We start from the raw sequence: 22,042 nt of genomic DNA, 5'->3' as shown, positions 1-22,042 counted from the left end.
CTTCACCAGAGATATAAGCAGACCAACAGTACAAGGCAATTATTGGTGTCTTGCTTGCTTCCTCGATCAGATGTAACAAATCCTATGACATACTTTTAAAAAAGAATCTAGTCAACTGGTTAATTTTGTAACATAAGAATTTAACATGAAAAGTTTGATTGAGAAGCTTTATGTGAATCATAATCATGAAAGGGGAATATTGGTTCCTACCGTCTGTGGGAGAATTTAATCCTGGGGACAGTGGCGCTTCATTACCATTTCCATCTGTCAAGAATTATATATAAGTAATGTTAAAAAAAAAAATACAAATTATTGTTTTAAAACACCAAACTGTAAGCTTACATTTAAAATTTGAACATGAGGGAGTTTTTAACACAAATGCCATTTCATGTAAAACAGTTTATTTCATCTGTCAAATGCAGTATTATAAAATAATTATTAATATTCCATAATTAGAATCCAACACCTGCTGTATTATTAATTAACACTAATTATTAAAACAGGTTAGAAGAATTCCAAATCTAAAATCCTAGTCATAGATTTATTAGTGAAGTTATATATTGTTGCTGTGAGGTTAAAAGTGTTCAGTGTTAGTTAAACATTTTCCAGTAGTAGTTTTCATGCATAATATATGAAAGTAGTTAAAACCAAATCCAAACATTCTCAACTCTATTTCAGTTATGTTATTTACAAGGATGTCATGCCTTAATAAATCTCATACTTAAATCGAAATGAAATGAAATGGGGTTTAATGTCCTACTGTTCTGCTCCAATTGGGTATGAAGACGGGCATACGCTATAAAGTGTGCTATGAGGGAAATTTTGACGGGCAGTGGCACTATGGCCTACTCTTATATCGAATACCAACTGCCAAGGGATCTTTCACATGCACGGCAATGTATACACAGGACCTTGTTTTTCGCCCCATCCCAACAACTAGACACCCTAACACATGGTTCAATTTCATTTGAATAATTCGCTTGTGTGTAGGGGTCTTTAGTAGTGGAAGGATACTGGAGGACCCACGAGGTTGAACGTGCAAGCCAATGTATACATTGCACCTCAGGTTTTTGTCCCATCCGAAACAACTAGACAGCTGTCCTTATCAGACCCTCCCTCCTGCACCACTGACGAGGGGAAACCACATCGGAGAATCCCAATGAACTTTCTCAGCCAACACCCAGAGCGAACCCTTGACCTCCAGGGTAGCGAGCCTGTGTGTAACTCACATAGCCACCGTGGCTCTCCATACTTAAATCATCTATAAGTTCCAATGTTACCATGCCAACATATCATTAATCATTATACGACTCTACTTCTAGAGAGATATATAGCGAAATGCGGTTTCATGTCCACTTAACACAAACTAGGTACTTTCGGGACTAACATATGGTACAATTTTATTTCAATAATTGGCTTACATGTGCTAGACCACTGGACCAAATGCACAACTGGTTTGTTAAAATCAAATCTTTTTGTTTGAGCTAGTTCTGGGTTTCATTACCAGGATTGTGGTTGATACTAAAATAATTTTTAATTTGTTAAGACTTGACTTGATTTACAAGATTAGTCTGTATGTGAAATCTAAATTGGATCTGCCACTGAAATATGGTCGCTCGCTTTAAAGGACAATATTGGTGTCAGTCAATATCACATATGTGATAGAAATGGTTCAAGAAATGGAAGTGACAAACGCAAAAGGAAAGCACCAGTTATCCCTCATTATAACTGACTGGAGTGACGAGTGATAACAGAATTTATGCTCACTAATAATTCCAGCTTAGTGATACATTTATAACCATGTGGCAGTATCATCAACAGTCCAAAGAAACATCCAAAGGAAAACGAACCTTCACAGTCACATGCACCTGATACTTTTTCGTGCCTTAGGTGGTGGTGGGAATATGTCAACAATACAAAACTTTTGAAACAGAAATCGAAAGTGGTCGATGATCATAATTATAGCTAAGTTTCCACATACAATCTTGCCAGATTCACAAGACTACATTTTTTCAAAGCACGGATTTCAGATTTTCAAAGCACTGATTTTTTATCGAGAGGCACGTTAAAATAAGCCCTGTATAATATTATCTTGTACTGTCATTATAAACCTGTGCATGTCTTGTTGAAGAGGAAGACAATATTTTTGTTGGTAGCATATTTTCATGCATAAAGCAGTAGTGATTGTGTTAGTGTATCAAGAATAAAATAATATTGTGTAACATGCTATTATATATACATGTTATTGTGACACTCTCTAACTACAATCAAATCTAGGTGAGACGTAATTCCTCAATCCTTTTCTAACAATAAAATATTGTGTGTGTGTGTGAAATAGCTTTATTTAACGTCCCCCACCGAGGTAATATCGCAGAAAAAAAAAAATCAAATCTCTTTTTATATCCAAGAGCCTGGTTTATTTATCCCCATAAATACACCTGGGTTTAGACTCCAAACAGCATGCTGTATTGATGTTTTAAGAGTTGTTTTTAAGATAGGACAGCTTTTTTTCTCCATTTTATTATTAATAGAAAAAACAGTAGATCTACAGCAAATAAAGTCAAGAGACAGATAAATTAAGATATTCACACATTATAAAGATTGGTTGCCATACGGCCACACCAGCTATGTCATCCGAGAGGTCGACAGGGGTTGTTGGATATAATCTCGGAAATACTTGATAACCAAACAAATTTCAAATCAATCGGAAAATAACTTTAGCCATATGGTAAAAAAAGACTTTAAAAATGGATAAAGTTTTTCAGATTTGTCCAGGGCAATTATTGGTAATCATTGAAAATCAATTTCCTCCGGCGTCATTTGAAAATATCAAATGTGTACAAATTTTAGCCTCCAGCGCATCCACAAGATCAAGGGCCCTAACTCTGGCAGTAATTATTGGAAACCACTGAATATCACTAGGCTACATTGTGTATAAATTTCAAATAATTTGGTAACTTCTGTGTCTCATGAACATGAACACTGAGTCTATCAGATGATAACTTTAGCCCTTGTGAATGACAAACTCACAGACTGACGGACCAACGAAAATATATGGGCACATTTCAAAGTGGGCATTAACCAAGAGTATGAAAGTATAGCTTAAATCACCCCAGCTAAAAGTATTCTCAAGCAATCTATTGATTCTATCACTTCAAATCAATAATTAATTCTGTATTTTTGTCCAGAATGCATTCGCAAAAAATCTGGGTAGACAACCACATTGATGTATTAATACCCCTTACTTATTCAATCTGATTAAAATATAGATCTATATTTCGTTTCATTTTTTTATACTTTCAATGGCCTACACTATAAGAAGATCTGACCAGTTGTAGTGGCAGGTCACGTCAGGGGTCGTACGAGCGGCTTTTGACCCTATGATGTCAGACATTGATTAATCAATCAGCGTTGACTTTCTAGTGGTTTACCCACAGTTCCATGCATCGCACGCCAAGAAGTTTCATTGGCTAATCCCTCACATCTACCAGAACGCGGGTTATATAACAACTCTTTCTGATCCTAGTGTAGTAAAGACAAATAAAACATAATTTTGAACTATAACAAAAAAAAAAACGAAATAGGATCTGTGTTTTAATCAATTCTTACTTAATCAATGAATATGTGTGTCAAAATTAAAAAGCCAAAAATGTGATTTCTATCTATTCTATATCTAAATCAGCGTGCAAAGATTTGAATTTTAAAACACGAATGAATAAGCCCACTAATGTACTATACAATAATTTAGACTGTGCTGTCAATACATTCTATATCTAAATCAGCGTGCAAAGATTTGAATTTTAAAACACGAATGAATAAGCCCACTAATGTACTATACAATAATTTAGACTGTGCTGTCAATACATTGTATATTTAGTCCTAATTAAAGGGCCAATCTCGATTATATGTTGGAGAATAAAACGGCATTATTTTGAGTTAAAAGCTAATAAAATCCTCTACCTTAGGATCAAGCAACTAACTCAATATATGCGATACATTTTCAACCAACTTAAACCCGTCAGTCTTTTTATGGAGACCGGTGACCCAAGCTGTATCTGGATAAAACTTTTATTTTATAAAAATAGGTGAAATTTACTTTTCATTGTCAAGTACAGCACGTGGGTCATACACTGTATAGACTTCTAAAGGAACGGCAATAGATTATCAGGTTACGCAACGAAAAAAATTGACCCAAAATCTATAAAAGGGTTACGTGTCCGGATAAGCGACTCAATATTTTGAGCTGACATTTTGAGACAAGGTAAATACACCATTCCTGTATATTTTGGCGTTTAAATTTCATACGTAAACAGACTTTATTTCTGTGACTGTTAAAATCGGGATGGTCCCTTTAAAGAATTTATGAAGTGATTGAATGCTGTAAGTTGTCACAGTTATCACTAGTCACCTACCTTGGGATGCTGTTCGTTCTAACAGATGACTTTGAATATCTTTAGATAAAATACACAACAAACCTTACAACTCATTGAATACGGAAAACTTACACACATTTCCCTGTCTACCGTAGTTTAAAGAAAAGGAAGTGATTAATATCTGGAGATTTCTATCATGATTATTTCTGAGAAATGTGGCCGGAGGAAAAGATTTGGTACAACATGATTTTAATCCATGTTGACCAGCTGATCAGAAATAGATATACTAGCTTGTATTAGCAAGAATATGCATCGAGTGGTAACGTCCATGCAAAACAACAAAAAGTTTTCAGATTAGTAAAACTAAATTTGCAATATTAAATATTCCTATTCTAAAACTAACATAATTAAAATCATTTAAAAGGTTAATAAATATCTGAATATCTAAGCAAAATTTTACTGCATAATTTAATTTATATACTTTGGAAATTTAGAAGCTTCGTGATTCTAATACTAATAATCTATTTATAATGTGACGCAGAAGCAATCAATTTGTAAAATTAAAAATGAAAATTCTTCATACATATTCAGATAGAAGTATATTTAATCAGAATAAGGTACATTATATCGTCACGTTTCTGGCGAACCAACGAATCTGATATATTTAAAGTATTGAGAATTACGGGTTTGAAATTTGCGTTTTGTTGTTATCTCTGTAGCCACCAAATAATTCTCAATACTTTAAATATATCAGATTCGTCGGTTCGCCAGAAACGTGACGATATACACAATATTTTTACAACATTTACTAAATTGAGGTAATCTATCACTACATTAATATAAATGAATTAATTCTAATCAAGCACTCTGTGTTCCGTTATACAACAATTATTATACTCAAGGAGGAAGAGATAAAACTGGGATGTTTATGATCCAATATTTCAAAATTTACATTTAACTGCGAGTTACAACAATAGTCACACATTATGAGAGTAAGTTAATTTGATGACATTAGAATGTACTGGTACTATAATAATTTATAGTTCCTACCTGCCGCTTGGTCAGGATCAATCTGAATCGATCTTGACCTTTTCACAATACCATGTACAGAGTTTGATCTCTTGCTTCTGATCCCTAAACTTCGACCTTTTTTTGAATGCGAAAGTAGACGTGGTCTCGGACAAGTTGGACTCATCAGTTTATCCATAAATCGAATAACTTGATCTTCACCTAGAGGAAATTAGAATACAAACTTAAAGACAGCAAAGTTAAAGATACATTATGTAAGATTAGATAAAGAGCTGACAGTTCTCACTATAATAGTTAAAAACTAGATAATGTAAAGGGAATTTGCTGAAAATTTTAGTAAAATTGAACCAGTCTGAACCAAGAATTTAGCGATTGAATTTATGGCCTAGCCTCGATCATCATTACTAAAGTCGGTACGATAAAGAACATAGTCTTGATTATCCATTTCATGCTTTAATCATGAATGAAAGTTGAGCAGCAGATCGGATCCTAATCGGATTGTTAATGTAAGAGATAAGAGTGGCTTAAAGACCTGGTTATTCCAGGTATCACTGACTAGTTTTGTTCGTATTCCACTCTTCCACTCATGCGGCAGGCTTTTTATTTATACTTTTCCGAAACCTGTGTGGTTACTAATTGGAGGGGTTACCAGGGTTGGCCTCTTGACGGGGTTTGCGAATTTGTTACCAGGGTTGGTAGCTCGCTTAGCGTGGTTGTACCGGGATTGACAACAGATCGTTTAGATTGAAGTGCCTTTGGTTGGTTTGTAACATTGTAAATATTTGGTCATGGCTCATGTAGAGGGCTCACATACTGAGGTTCAAGGGTCCAGTTGTTTCTAAAATAAGAAATGAAATGGGGTTTAACGTCCTACTGTACAGAGGCCGAAAAGAGACTAGCAGTAGTAATAAAATCAAATCTACCTTGATAGGGATCATCTAAATCACGGACAAAACTAAGTTTAGTCACACAAGATGTTGTTAAAAATTCTTCCAATTTTCCTAAGTGAACTCTAAAAAAAGTGACATTATTGTTAAAATCTAGCAAGAAACAAAATTAAAAGGTAATTGGTCAATAAGATTCATTGAATGGAGGATATAAAACTGTAAAGGCCTGAAGTGGTATTCTAAAAAAAACATTAGCATACACCAATCGGATTAAGACACAGATCATATTTTATTTCGTTTCTTTATAGTTTAAAATTTTGTTTTACTTGTCTTTACTACACTAGGATCTGGAAGAGTTGTTATATTACCAGTGTACTGGTTGAAGTGAGGGATTAGCCAATGAAACGGTCTGTTACAGCGAGTTCTTGATGTGCAATGCACAGAACTGTGGGTAAACCACTAGAAACGTCAAAACTGATTGATTAATCAATGTCTGATGTCATAGGGTCATAAGCCACTCGTACGACCCCTGACGTGACCTTCCAGTACAACCGGTCAGATCGTCATGTAGTGTAGGCCATCGAAAGATACAAAAAAAAAATGAAACAAGATATAGATCTGTATTTTAATCAGATTGTTAAATTACAACAGTTTGTTAGATATATGAACGCCTCAAATAAGAAATGTTAATCCAGTCATGTCTACTTACCTTGTACCATTTATGTATCCACTTTGTAATTTTTTAATTGTTGCTATCAGTGTGGTAGGAGGTGCCTTATGATTATCTATATTCAATTAAAAACAATTATAATACCGCATAAAGAAATGAAGTATAGAGGTAACAAAAAATGGCCACTTTTCTGTCCCATGTCTAACCTTCCTCGAAATCAACAATGGTCTCATTCCGTTCTACTTCACTATACCCTGGGTTAATTTATAGGGTTTCCACAATTTCAAATTATCTGCTGTGGACTTGATTGTAGCTTAAGTCTACGAACCAATCAGAAAACATTCACAAACTAATGAAACAGCCTTTGTTTCGTATTCGTTTTTTGTAAGGGTAGATAACCCTATTCATGTCCATTTACTGAATGATTTATGTAAATCATATTTTATTATATTATCAAAATCTGTAGTATGTTTCGCTGATTTCAAATATGTATATGTTTCACTTTTGTTATAATTATTACCATCCTTTTTTAGTCTGAAATGTTTCATAAACCGTTACCATTCTGTTATGTTATTATTATTGAACTTCTACTTGCTAGAGTGTGATTGCGTTTTGTCTACGTAAGTAGTTCAATCGGCGAAGGTACTCTCACTGGCCTGGTCTGGTCCGAGTTTTACTGATATATTAAATAATTATTGTAATTTGTTGCTAATAAATACACATTTAGTGCAATTTGACCTTCTTTCATTTTTTGCTTGAGGAGAATTAGGCTACCTTCTGGCCATTTCCTAAATATGTCTCTTGAAGGGGAGCCTTTGTGTTTTTATGGGATTGGTTGATAAAAATAGCACTATCATCAAGGGCAGATAATTTGAATACATGTCCCACCCATGGATAAAGCCACAGGTTAGTGGAGTGGGGTGGAGTGAGACCACTTGGGATAGCAAGGATGATCTCTAACCTATTTAAATATTAAAAGTCACAGGTTAGTGGAGTGGGGTGGAGTGAGACCACTTGGGATAGCAAGGATGATCTCTAACCTATTTAAATGACTACTCTGTTAGTCTCCCATACAGGCATCTTAACATTAGTGAACATATCCAGAACATTTAATCTCTCTACCATAATATTTGTAACTTTACAGTGATTATAAGGAGCCTATTTATGGTCAAATTTACGTAACCCAGATAGGCCTAGTATTGTGACATTTTCAAGTACATGTATGGATAAAAATTTTATCAAGATATCATAAAATTTAGTATTAAAATTAGGTTTCGATTCCATCAAATTTGATGAGCACAGTTGTTCTGCACATATCAGGTACATTAACAATAGTAGGTCCACATAACAAGTTAATTGTAAAATATTAGTGATACTGTTTTTCAGTAGACAGTTTGAGCCAAAACAAAACTGCAAGTAGAAAAGAAAACAATGTCTGCTTTAATACCAGTCAAAATAGCACGTTATTTGGCCTAAATCCCATGAAGGAAAAATACCAGAGTAGTCATTTAAAAAGAATTGGTTTTTTCGTAGGTTAAAGAAAAGACATGGATTTTCATCACCTTTAAATTACACTCAGTTATATCAATATCCTCCTACCAATAACAAAATAAATTCAAAAATGTCTAATAAGTTAATTATTCTAATTTTATGATTCATTTAAATCGTTATTAAATGGTAGAATAAATTAAAATGAATTCCAGAGTTTACTTACATAAATTAAAATATATATTTACTGAATTTGCTTGAATGTTTTAAAAAATGTTAAATACAACATCGAGATAGAGAATATGTGAAAACAGAACCGTACTGAAGCAACAATAGTGAAATTTATAATAAAAATAAAACTAAATATAGGCATATATATATACCAAAAGCTAATCTGAATTTAAAAATAAACAGCAATAGAAATAATTTGTATACCAAAACAATCTGACGGGTAATAGATATATAGATTACCTCTATTGTATCTTATCAGTTAAATCATTAATTAAGTACCGTAAACAATTTTCTTGGTATTGAAATTAAGATAAAAGAGTTAATTTAGACAAGACATGATAGTCAATATGCATCATTCATGAATTTATGAGAATCTATTTAAAGTTATTTGATAGACTATCCTATTGAAATGGGTACTATTGACTTCATTATAGAAATAAAAAGAAAGCCTCTAACAAGAGAAGCAAATGAGACATGCATGTAGTTAAGATGTTGTATAAATAAACTGTTAGGAGGTAAGGAAGATACACATAATGTCTGAGGAAAGTTTTCGATTAAAATTGTACAAATTTACAGATTCGCACAGGTATTTTCTTGAATGACGGAAACATTAATGACGACGACGTATAACAAATGGTGATATATGTGCAGACAGTGCAGTTTATGTTTACATCAATACAAGGTTATTAATTATTAATTTACACAAGCCAACAGTGAGGCTGATGTCGCCCATCTCAATCCTAAAATAAATAGATGACATATATGTACAGCATCGTGCAATTAAATTGCTTTTCCCTAGCTATTTTAAACAGAAAATCCTCAGCATCGAGCTTAATCATATTCCAAAGTCGTAACCAATCAAGTTACTAATCATTGTTTAACCTGAGCAGAAAATGTTCGTTATCAAACTGATGTACACAAAGTTCCTTCACTCTCACGCAATTAGAATCAAAGCTCAGTCAAGGCATTCACTTAATAGAGAGATAGAAATGGAGTTTAATGTCCATTCGACACAAACTAGGTCATTTCGGAACTAACATGTGGTTCCATTTTATTTCAATAATTCGCTTGCACGTAGGGGTCTTTAGCAGTGGGAGGAAACTGGAAGACACAGAGAAAACCCACGAGGTTGGACAGACGACTCTACTCCTTGTCATCTACAACTGCGGAATCAAAACCATGCCAGTCGACTCAATGACAGACCTTATGATTGAACGTGCACAAGCTAACCATTTGGCCATCCACTCCTCCCCACTTAATAAACATCTCCACCAAGTATAAACAGTCTACCTCAATTAGAAACAAGAGTTACTGTGTTCCAAAAAATGACAAACATGACAAACAGGACAGACGGAAGAACAAAGCCATTTTAATAGTCTCATGTTTTCTTTGAGTGGCGGGAGACAATAAATTATGTACATGTACCGGTACCTAAAAATCACAAACAACATTTTAATTTATTCTGATTTCTGAAGACAATGTTGTCACCTACCCATTAATGCATGTGTTACCGTGACAGTCAGTGTTGGACGCCCTAACCCTTTCCAGCTGCTTTTTAAGTAGGCTATTTCAGTTCGCAGAAAATCAAGCATAAAGTTGGTATCGAGGGCCATGTAGAATCTCTGTTGATCCATAAACTGTGAGCAAATAAACATGCGCGTAAGGTTTATACATGAATCGATGGTGAATTAAAAAGATTAATAAATGACTTGTAAGTATTATGTTATTGTTAGTTCGATATTCTCAGCCATTGGTACAAACTAAATGAAAACTAAACTTGCTAAAACAAAATATAAGAGAAATCATGTTTGTGAACTGAAAAAAAAATTCAGAGAGGGTATACAACTGTTATTTTTTTTTTTTTTTTTGATTTCACAGCTGAAGTAAATAGACAAATGCAGGAAGATGAAATGTGCCAGTCTTTATTGCTTAAAGATTTCTAGCAAAGAAAACGTTTTATACATATGTTTTGCCTGAAGTATCTACATAGCAATATGCAAATAGCTGTTGGATTCATGTGTTTATTTCTTTCATTACCATATACCGGTATATCACATAATATTTAGTGGACAGATATTTATAATACAATCATAAGCCATTACGTATAACAGGGGATACATTCATGCAATATTCATAATTATAAAGTTAATAATTATATAATTAATCCTATAAAATAGTGTATGTTATTATTCATTCCCTTTATATTTAACCAAAACCTTTTTGAGAGAACTTACTTCATAGTTAATCAATCTGCTTAAAACACAGATCCTATTTCATTTTCGTTTTTTATAGTTCAAAATTTTGTTTTACTTGTCTTTATTACACTAGGATCGGGAAGAGTTGTTATACCGGCATTCTGGATAATTTGAGGGATTAGCCAATGAAACAGCCTGTTACAGTGAGGTGCACGAAACTTTGGGTAAACCACTAGAAATGTCAAAGCTGATTGATTAATCAATGTAGAGCGTCATAGGTTCAAAAGCCGCTCGTACGTCCCCTGACGCAACCTCCCACTACAACTAGTCAGATCTTTATGTAATAGAGGCCATCGAAAGTATAAAAAAATGAAACGAAATATAGATCTGTATTTAAATCAGATTGATAATTAATAATCGATCGAGTGGTAAAAGGTTTATCCATAAATATTAAAGAAAGGTATCTCCATGCAAACAGACTGGGCAACAATGGCAAAATATATTAACATAGCAGAAAATAAATATTAAGTGTTTTGCTAGTAAAAGCAGGAAGGAAGCGAATGGAGAAGAGTATCTTAAAAAGCAAAATCACACCTAACATGGTATCTGCTAAAGGAAAGATTATAGTCGGTCGTCCCAACATCCGCCAGTTACGAGACAAATATTCCACATCATTGTTCGAATGATCGATGAGGAAATCTAGATCCAATGGCAGATAGAACTGATTCTGATCGATAAACTGAAGACAGAATATAGAACACCTTAAATTAAATCTCTAATTACATAGAGATCATTTTAATAATATTAAATTTTATGGTAAAAAATAAATTAGTTATAATAGATTCAATCATTGCTGATTTCATACATAATCAAAACCAGAAAAAAATGGTAGAAAAAAAGCAAAATATGTAAATAGACTGAAACTGAGCAAAAATAATGGATGTATGATCATTCAAGTTTAAAGGGCCAATCTCGATCATATTTTGGGGAATGAAACTGCTTAATTTTGTGTTAAAAGCCCTTAAAATCCACTACCTTAGGGCTGAGCAACTAACTCAATATATGTGATACGTTTTCAAACAACTTTATCCCGTCAGTGGAAATGGAGACCGGTGTTCAAAGTCGTATTATACGGTGTCTGGATAAAACCAGACTTATTTCATAAAAATGACGTCTAGTTGAAATGTACTATAAAGATCTCTAAAGGAACGGCAATAGATTATCAGGTCACCAAACGAAACTATTGACCCGAAGTCTTAGAAGGGTTACGTGTCCAGATAAGCGATTTTGACATTCACGTTCGAATTTTGAGACAAGGTAATTACACCATTTTGGCGTTTAAATTTCATACGTACACAGACTTTTATTTCTGAGACTGTTAAAATCAGGATGGTCTCTTTAAAGAAATGTGCCAAATTAAAAACAGACGAGAATTTGTCTGCTTAATTACCGATTAGTGTTTCTGATAATTAGTAGTTCATATTTGATAAAATCCTTCAAACGGGTCAAGAGAAAAGGTGGAAAATCTGTACGATTTCCCCCTTAAATTGTCCCTGCCCCACCCCTACACACTGTGACACTGTACTCCATTATCTAACACAGAGAGAGAAATGGGGTTTAACGTCCACTAGGCAGGGAGTCAACTTTCACAATATTGTGGTTTCCAAGGGTTTCTAAATCCTTCAAGCGACAATAACATTCCTACTGGATCTTTCAAATATAATACATGCTTTAAATCTTAATAAAACGATTCAGCTGTTCAATAAAAAAAATAGGTTGCCAGGCAACGAAACATACGCCACAGCAGCTAAATCGTCCAGGCAGTCAACAAAAGTTGTCGCATATTTTTACTTTTTTCAGTAATGAAACATTCATAATACACTAAAATCCGATTAAGAGTAACAACTCATTAAGTAATTATCAGAAAACCATTAGAATTTGTTTGGTTTTTATAAAGTTCTGCCCCATGCTAACGTTTAGTATACGAAACATTTAATATCATGGATTTAACTGTTTAAGTTATCAAAATTCATTGAAAATCAATATACTTGTTCATCTCAAGACCTTAAACTCTGTGTATCAATCTGAAGTCAATCGGATGATAACTTTAGCCTCTAGACAGTCACAAGATTTTTCAAAGTGATCAAGGGCCATAACTTTGGCAGCAATTATCAGAAATAGTTGATAGGATTCTTTGTCTCATGATCTTAAACACTGTGTATAAATTTGAAGTTAATCGGATATTATCTTTAGCTTCTAGAGCATCCACAAGTTATTTTGAAGTGATCAAGGGTCATAACTCTGGCAGTAATTATCGGAAATTGCTGAAATTCATCTCACGACCTTAAACACTGTGTATAAATTTAAAGTCAATCGGATATTAATTTTGGCCTCTAGAGCGTGCACAAGATATTTTGAAGTGATCAAGGGCCATAACTCGGGCAGTATTTATCGGAAATCGCTGAAAAGCAATAGGCTTCTTCGTCTCATGACCTTAAACACTGTGTATAAATTTAAAGTCAATCGGATATTTACTTTAGCCTCTAGAGCGTCCACAAGCAATTGAGGACGCCGGACGAGGGGCGACGACAATATATACGACCACATTTCAATGTGGGCGTATAAAAAATGTCAAACAAATTTTGACCACTGAAACACATGTCACAAATCCTAAAAAAATCTTTTTTATTAATCCTTCCAAACCCACAAATTTAAATGATATCTATTGACTGACCTTAAGATACAGCGCGCACATGCTAACCTTTCTGCCATCCCCTTGCCCCGATATAAATGTAATACATGTACGCAATTAAGTAATGTGAGCTGTCAGATCCCACCAGCAGCAAGATCGACCCTACTACCTCTACAAATCCTGCAGGGGAATAAAACAACACCTGACAAATTCAGAGAAAACGCTGCAACTTTACAATCTGGAAATTTTGAAATTCAGTAGGGTTCTGACCAAAACCCCAACGAACAATCCCTTTGAGTTTTAAAAATTGATTGAATTATTATGAATTTGGACCCAACAAAAAATCGATATATTTCACTAGTATAAATAATGTACGATTAGAGAGAGAGAAATGGGGTTTAACGTCCACTCGACACAAACTAGGTCATTTCGGGACTAACACAATTTTATTTCAATAATTCGCTTGCACATTGGGGTCTTTAGCAGTGGGGGAAACCGGAGGACCCAGTGAACACCCATGAGATTGGAATGTACGATTGGCAAGTTGCCTGTACCATTATTTGAAATAATGGTACGCCAACATCAAAGGATGACATCATATCTGTATTTTAATAATATCTAGCTAATAACATTAATCATGCCATATTTTTGCATTGTTTCAAATGATTTAAGTTTAAAGCATTAATATTTCTATGATATGCCATTCTGATTAATTGCATGGTTATTTGTGTAACTTGTCCATTTTAATCTATCAGCTTGCTCAAAATTTATTAATGCAGTAATGAATATGCATAGGGTCCATCCATTTTTTTCCGCTTATCAATAATGATACATAGCATTAAAGCTGAACTCCAATTACAAAACTATGGAAATATTTAAATAAAAAAAGATAACGCCCTAAACAGTCGCCATACTTGTTTTCAATTTGTAGAACAAACATGGCGACTAAGGACAGGTATAAGATAGAAGGCCACGCCCACATCCAGTATATGCCCTGTCAAACACAGTGAGCACATCCGGCTTGCTAAATTTCAACTACCACACGCTCGACTGGTTGAGGGTTTTTTCACTATACTGGACGTGGGCATGGCCTGCCTTTGCTTTTATATGCCTTAAACATTTGCCATGTTTGTTTCACAAATTGAAAACAAGTATGGCGACTGTTTAGGACGTTAACTATTTTCATTTAATGATTTCTGTAGTTCAGCTTTAACATGATTAATAATATATTAGACAACTGTTTCTGTCCGCCATATAAATTAATCAAAGTGTTTAATTGCATAATTAAACTAATGTCATGAGTCCAATGTTGAAAATAGACAAAAAAAAAGATTTTAAAAATCATTTCGACATCTATGAAAATTAATTGTGATTTACACTAAAACTACAAAATGATAAATAATTGGACACCAGCCTCAAGTGAATTATGTTATGAATTTAAGCCAGGGAGCACATGCTGGATAATAATGATATAGACATGTTTTACCAGTTTAAAATCATCATATAGAGGCAATAATAATAAATATATAATAAGATAAAGCTATAAAAATATTATCTAAAATTAAAACCATATTCCCTTAAAAATAATAATCTCAAATTAAAAACGAATTGGCTATAATATAGTCTCAAGTTAACTTTATCTTGAAATATCATTTTCATGAGAAATTTAAAATGTTAAAATTTAGTTTATAGAGAATTCTTACCTGTGGAATAAACGCAAAAATTTGATCGTGAAGAACATAAAGTTTACTGGTTGCTAGGAGACCAATCTCACTTGAGGCTCGACCACTCAATCCAAGTCTCTTATTTTTACCTGATAAAATAAATAGTAAACTATGATAAAATCGGAAACAGATTAGCAAGCTCTTACCTGTTCTCTTGTAATAGAAAGACATAGAGTCATTTCAGCACTAATTACTTCAATAATTTACTTCTGGATGGATTAGCCAATGAAACCATCTGTTAGGGCAAGTTTTTTGCGTGAGTTGCACGGAACTTTGGGTAAACCATTAGAAACGTCAACGCTGATTAGTTAATCAAAAGTCTGACATCATAGGGTCAAAAACCGGTCGTATGACCCCTGACGCAATCTTCCACTACAACCGATCAGATCTTCATGTAGTGTAGGCCATCGAAAGTATAAAAAAACATAACGAAATATAAATCTGTATTTTAATCAGATTGTAGGAATCCAGATTAACTGTAAAAAAACCTAGCCATGCAACCCAACTCACAGTAACATCAAAATTCAAAAAGGCAATAGGCCTTATCTTCTACATCAAATTCGTCACTTGGACTTCAACCCCAAAAATAATTTCCATAAAACTGGTTTATTCTAACATGTATTGATTACAGGTATGCAATGATTTACTACACTTTTATCTAAAATTGTTTTTTATTTTTCAACAGACCTGGAAATAACGGTTTTAGATGTACCTGAGAAAATGTCAGGCACTAATGAAATAGTACCTGACATTTTCAAGTTAGTGCCGGGCATGTATTAATAATATCAATAAAAAAGACAAATCAGTGCCGGACAAAATGACAGGCACCAAAGATTTTGTGTCTGACAAAGCCTGAGTATGTGCCTGACATTGTCTGTGACCGGTGCCTTATTTCCAGGCTTGTTCTTCATGTTCCTGTGTTATTATGTTTAAGCTTCTTACCTAGAAGTGAATAGATCTGACTAAGTATTCTAGCTGGATAAACTTGTATAGGTTGTACATCACTAACAGATTGTACTTCTATACCTTGTTCTGCTAGTTTATCTCTTATCAACGTATCTTCAGCTAATATAACAACTGAAATGATCAAAATTTAATTATCATTTTTATATCAAAACAAACATTTCAAGAGAGAGAAATGGGGTTTAACCACTCGACACAAACATATGGTTTAATTTTATTTCAATCATTCGCTTGCGCGTAGAAGTCTTTAACAGTGGGAGGAAACCCGAGGTTGGACAGACGACCCTACTCCTTGTCACGTACAACCGGGGAATCGAAACCATGCCAGTTGACTCAATGACAGACCTTACGATACAACGTGCATGCGCTAACTATTCGACCATCCAACCCCCAAATATTTTAAGAAAGTTGGATATCAATGGTACCTCAAAAACTAATGTTGGGTAAGTTCCTTAAAAGTATGTAGTTAATTGAATTCAGATTATAATTAAGAAATATTTTACCTTGTACAACAATATCTGGTTTAGTTTCTGCTACCAGACGTCTATTTAACGGATCTAATTCACCGGGTGATAAAAATCCCTACAAATCAATAGTTTGAATATATTATTAGATTTAAAATAAAACGAGTTTACGTTCACGTTTTACATAAGACGACCTAATATATACATAGACTGTGCCCAAGGTTTTATATAAAGACATATACAAACCTCATACATGAGACGACCTAATATATACATAGACTGTCCCCACATGTGAGGTAATTTCCCTGTGGCTAATCTTTTCTGACTGTTGGGTTTCTTGTATTCTGCTTCAACCTAAAATGAAAGAAAAAAGATATTTTTATATGATAACCATCTGTCATACTATTTTAAAAGATAAAGAGAGAGACAGAGAGAAATGGGGTTTAACGTCCACTCGACACAAACCAGGTCATTTCAGTACTAACACATGGTTCAATTTTATTTCAATAATTCAAGTGCATGTAGCGGTCTTTAGCAGTGGGAGGAAACCAGAGGACCTGGAGAAAACCCACAAGGTTGGACAGATCCTACTCCTTGTCATATGACATGTACAACTGGGCAATCAAACCACACTAGTTGACTAAATGACAGACCCTACTACTTGTCACTTACATCTGGGGAATCAAACCACACCAGTTGACTAAATGACAGACCCTACTACTTGTCACTTACATCTGGGGAATCAAACCACACCAGTTGACTAAATGACAGACCCTACTACTTGTCACTTACATCTGGGCAATCAAACCACACCAGTTGACTAAATGACAGACCCTACTACTTGTCACTTACATCTGGGGAATCAAACCACACCAGTTGACTAAATGACAGACCCTACTACTTGTCACTTACATCTGGGGAATCAAACCACACCAGTTGACTAAATGACAGACCCTACTACTTGTCACTTACATCTGGGCAATCAAAACCACACCAGTTGACTTAAAAAGAAAAAAGAACCATATTGTTAGGTTGGTACAAAAACTATCTTGGATTCAATCTTCTGCCCTCTTCTGTCAATCAAGCACACAGTAAAACACATGTTGAATTTGGTCATATTATATACCATCTTTATAGCTACTATACGCTAGCATGATTGGCATACCATTTTTCCAATCAGCTGCTACAGAATGTAAGCTTGTTATCTTTGTTATACATTCTTACCTTATCTGCTGGTACATAAAATAATTCTGGTATCATTGGTATACCATCCTCTGATTTAAATATGACTTCATCTAATTTTTGTCTGTACTCTTCTACCTATAATTAATATTTACCATGTAGGCTGACACATGACAGCATAAAATAAGCTAAACCATAATCAAGTTGTAAAAACTTGCAAAACATGCAAAACCTTGAACTTTAATTTTCATGAACTACGAGATAGAATTTATGAAATTTCAACTTAACTATTTTGTTAATTTATTAATTTTAAGTTGAAATTTCATATTAATAAATTTAAATTTCATAATAAGAAATCAATCTGATTAAAATACACATCTATATTTCATTTCATTTTTTTTTTTTTACTATCAATGGCCTACACTACATGAAGATCTGACCATTTGTAGTGGGAGGTGGCGTCTGAGGTCATACAAGCGGCTTTTAACTCTATGATGTCAGACGTTTTATTAACCAACTAGCAGGATACCCGGCTTCACTCGGGGATCATAACTCCGAAACCGGAAGTGGTAGACTAACGCCACCTGGCCTATGTTACTCCCCGGTCCGAGCTACCCCTATACCCCAAATTTCAGACTCGAGGCAGACCTAGTGTAGCCGCCAACCCCGAACAGACCGGCTTCGCTCGGGGGTCATAACTCCGAAACCGGAAGTGGTAGACTAACGCCACCTGGCCTATGTTACTCCCCGGTCCGAGCTACCCCTTTACCCCAAATTTCAGACTCGGGGCAGACCTAGTGTAGCCGCCAACCCCGAACAGACCGACAGACAGACAGACAGACAGACAGACAGACAGACAGACAAACGACAGTCACAAATATATATAGAGATCAGCATCAACGTTTCTAGAGGTTTACCCACAGTTCTATGCACCTCACACCAAAAACTCGCCGTAATAGATCGTTTCATTGGCTAATCCCTCACATCAATCAGAACGCGGGTTATATAACAACTCTTCCAGAACTTAGTGTAGTAAAGACAAGTAAAAGTAAATTTTGAACTATAAAACACAAAACGAAATATGATCTGTGTTTTAATCAGATTGTGTGATTAATGAAGGAGATGATATCATTCAACTACGATCTTACCATATTTTTGTTATTGTTAAACAGACCATCTAATATAAAATATGTGAAAAACAATGGCCACTGACATTCAATCTTCTCAAATACTAATAATTCCCAAGGTTCATAATGTAATCTTCTTGGATCCTGAAACAACAATTTAGAAATTTGTCATCTAGATAACAATGTTTATAACTTGAAAGAAAGAGCACAAGTCCCAAAAAAATAATCAGTAAGCAAATAAATTACAGATAAAATATATGTGTTTAAAAGAAACATCCATATATAAATCTATATAGGGCTGGACAATAATTTCAATAAATCAAGATATCCCAATATGTAAATTTGATTGACAATATTTTTTTACCATTAAAAATAATGCAATAATTCAATATATCGTTTGACTGTAGATTATCGCCATTCCTCCAACAATATTCTCTCAAAGATTATTGTATTTTATTGAAACAAAGAATAAATTAGATTGGTCGTACTTTATAAATCCATACTCGACAGAGCTGTATTAAGGCATAAATTTTGTGTTTAACTAGAGCTGGACAATAACTTTTATAAATCAATATATTGGAATATATTCCAATATATCATTTGACTCTAACTCTCTTTCCCTAATAATATTCTCTGAAGGAATATTATATTTTATCTAAACATATGTAAGCTTAACCTTACAATGATTTAAATTTACATGCATCTTATAGAAATCTGTTTGAACAGTTTGCCACCTGTTTTTGAGCCTTTTGTCTTGAAGCAGTATAATATTGCAATAATGGCAATATATTGTGGATTTTTACATTGATATCGCAATAATGAATATTTCACATATCGTCCAGCCCTACAATTATACAGCATCAACATCAATAACCTGACTGCTGATGTTCAGGATATAGGTATTTCTTACAAGTTTATTCACAATGACCATCATCAATCAAATAAAATTAAAATAATTATTTATGAATAGAAACTATACACAATGTTATAAATACCTCTTTTGCTGTCTTGAAACCATCTCTCAGAAATCTAGCACAACCGTATTTGCCCTTAAAAAATAAAAAAAAACACTATGATTTACTTTGGAAATAATTTTTTGGGGCTAAAAACATTCTTGATATTTTTTCTGAATTATCTTCATTGTAGCACAGCTGTTTGCTCATTGACTATGATAGCATATAATGTTAGGTTCCCACATTTTTGCGATGCGTTATGATAGGATTGTCTCTATTGAATCCATGATCTGGTGCGTGCAGATACTTTTCACTACGACTGACCACAATATATAAGACCTGATAGGATTACCATGTTAACTTCACGATTAAAACCATGATTTCAATCATAGCATGAATCGTGATGGTGGGAACCTAGGATTACATAAATAAAAGTAAAAATCTACCATGAAATAACTAATTTTACCTCGAGTTTTTCCTTGATAGTTTTTCTGGTATGTTCAATAAGTTGAACATCATCTACAGCAAAAGCTGGATAACTTATAACAGTTAATAGAGCTGAATCAATCTCTTTAGATGATGATTCTCTTGGTAACATAGAATCTAAAATAGCCTGCAGAAAAAATAAAAACAGTTAATTATTATCAGTCTGTAATACAAGGGGGGGGGGGGGGTAGGGTGGACGAATGGTTAGCGTGTACGCGTTGTATCATAAGGTCATTGAGTAAACTAGCATGGTTTTGATTCCCCGGTTGTACGTGACAAGGAGCCGGGTCACCTGTCCAACCTCAACAGTTTTCTCTAGGTCCTCCCACTGCTAAAGACCTCTACGCGCAAGCGAATTATTAAAACGTTAAACCCCATCTCTCTCTCTCTCTCTCTCTGTAATACAAGAGTGAACTTAATTATAAATTCTGGTAATCTGTCAATGTTGTAAAATTAGCCGCAATGATGACACTTTAAGATTTACAATAGAATAGACATCCACACCAAATATGCATAAAGTTTATTGTTACGAGTATCCTGTATAGTTTTTTAGTAAACTGGATATATACTTAATTAACGGTTATTTAATTAGAATACCCAATCTCAAACAACTATAAGAATTATCCTGTGAATTATGAATATAGCACAAAAATTAATTCCATCATTTGAATTTCTCTCCATGTTTATTTTTCTATAATTTTTCCAATAAAACGAAGATAAATCACCTGACATTGCTGTGCTTCATCTGGTAAAACATGAATAACAGATGCAGGTCCACCACGAGCTCCAAATAAATCTAATTCATTAATAGCATCTAATGCAGCCTAAAGATAAAACAGAGTGTCTTTATTAAACAATATGACACAAATTACCTTTACAAACATTACAATAACTAAAATACTATACATCACTCTACCTAATTTCTTTTGTTAGTAATGGAAACATTTACAACAGGTGAAAATCTTATTACAAGTAACAACCCATTAAAGATACATTATGGGAGATAAGATAACGAGATGGCAGTTCTCGCTATAATAGTTAAAAACTAGATAATGTAAAGGTAATTTGCTGAAAATTTCAGTCAAATTGATCCACTATGAGCCGAGAAAGAAGTCGGTGAAATTTTTGCATAGTCTCGGTTATCATTACTAAAATCATTAATATAAACAGCATAGTCTCGATTATCCACTTTTTCTGATTTAATTATCTTTGGCCGTTAGCGGCATATAGGAATCTAATCCAGCTTACATCGAAGGCTAGCCTTGACATCGAGAGTTTATTAAGGTCTGGATAAGTTAATTAATGCCTAATTGATAATTTAGATAACATTTCAGGCCTAAAGAAAGACTTGTAATAAGCAGATTTTGCTCTTGCATAATGCATGTTTAAGTAATTATCAGAAATCATTAAAATTTGTTTAGATGGTTTGTCTCATGACCTTAAACACTGTGAATTAATTTATATTAACTTTAGCCCCTGGAGCATCCACAAAATTTTTCAAATCGTTGAAAATCAATCGGATTCTTAGTCTCATGACCTTAAATACTGTGTATAAATTTCAAGTCAATTGGATATTAA

At 33.9% G+C, this 22,042-nt stretch overlaps 1 protein-coding gene across 1 annotated transcript in view; it reads right to left on the bottom strand.

Moving 5' to 3' along the window:
* The window catches only part of LOC126830652 (probable phosphorylase b kinase regulatory subunit alpha), a 32,901-nt gene that overhangs the window by 5,144 nt on the left and 5,715 nt on the right, over positions 1-22,042 (bottom strand). Inside the window, exons 6-20 of the mRNA XM_056102903.1 lie at positions 21,190-21,288; positions 20,445-20,591; positions 20,021-20,074; positions 19,047-19,169; positions 17,941-18,036; positions 16,963-17,070; positions 16,756-16,834; positions 16,232-16,366; positions 15,269-15,378; positions 10,171-10,315; positions 6,999-7,074; positions 6,326-6,414; positions 5,424-5,603; positions 4,413-4,451; positions 211-264 (exon numbers count right to left, since the gene is read on the bottom strand). Of these exons, the coding sequence (XP_055958878.1) occupies positions 211-264; positions 4,413-4,451; positions 5,424-5,603; positions 6,326-6,414; positions 6,999-7,074; positions 10,171-10,315; positions 15,269-15,378; positions 16,232-16,366; positions 16,756-16,834; positions 16,963-17,070; positions 17,941-18,036; positions 19,047-19,169; positions 20,021-20,074; positions 20,445-20,591; positions 21,190-21,288 (1,534 nt within the window). The remainder of the gene's footprint in view (positions 1-210; positions 265-4,412; positions 4,452-5,423; positions 5,604-6,325; positions 6,415-6,998; positions 7,075-10,170; positions 10,316-15,268; positions 15,379-16,231; positions 16,367-16,755; positions 16,835-16,962; positions 17,071-17,940; positions 18,037-19,046; positions 19,170-20,020; positions 20,075-20,444; positions 20,592-21,189; positions 21,289-22,042) is intronic.

Source organism: Patella vulgata, chromosome 8 (assembly GCF_932274485.2).
Source record: "Patella vulgata chromosome 8, xgPatVulg1.2, whole genome shotgun sequence".
Classification (NCBI taxonomy): domain Eukaryota; kingdom Metazoa; phylum Mollusca; class Gastropoda; family Patellidae; genus Patella; species Patella vulgata.
This window is presented reverse-complemented; position numbering and strand designations above follow the sequence as displayed.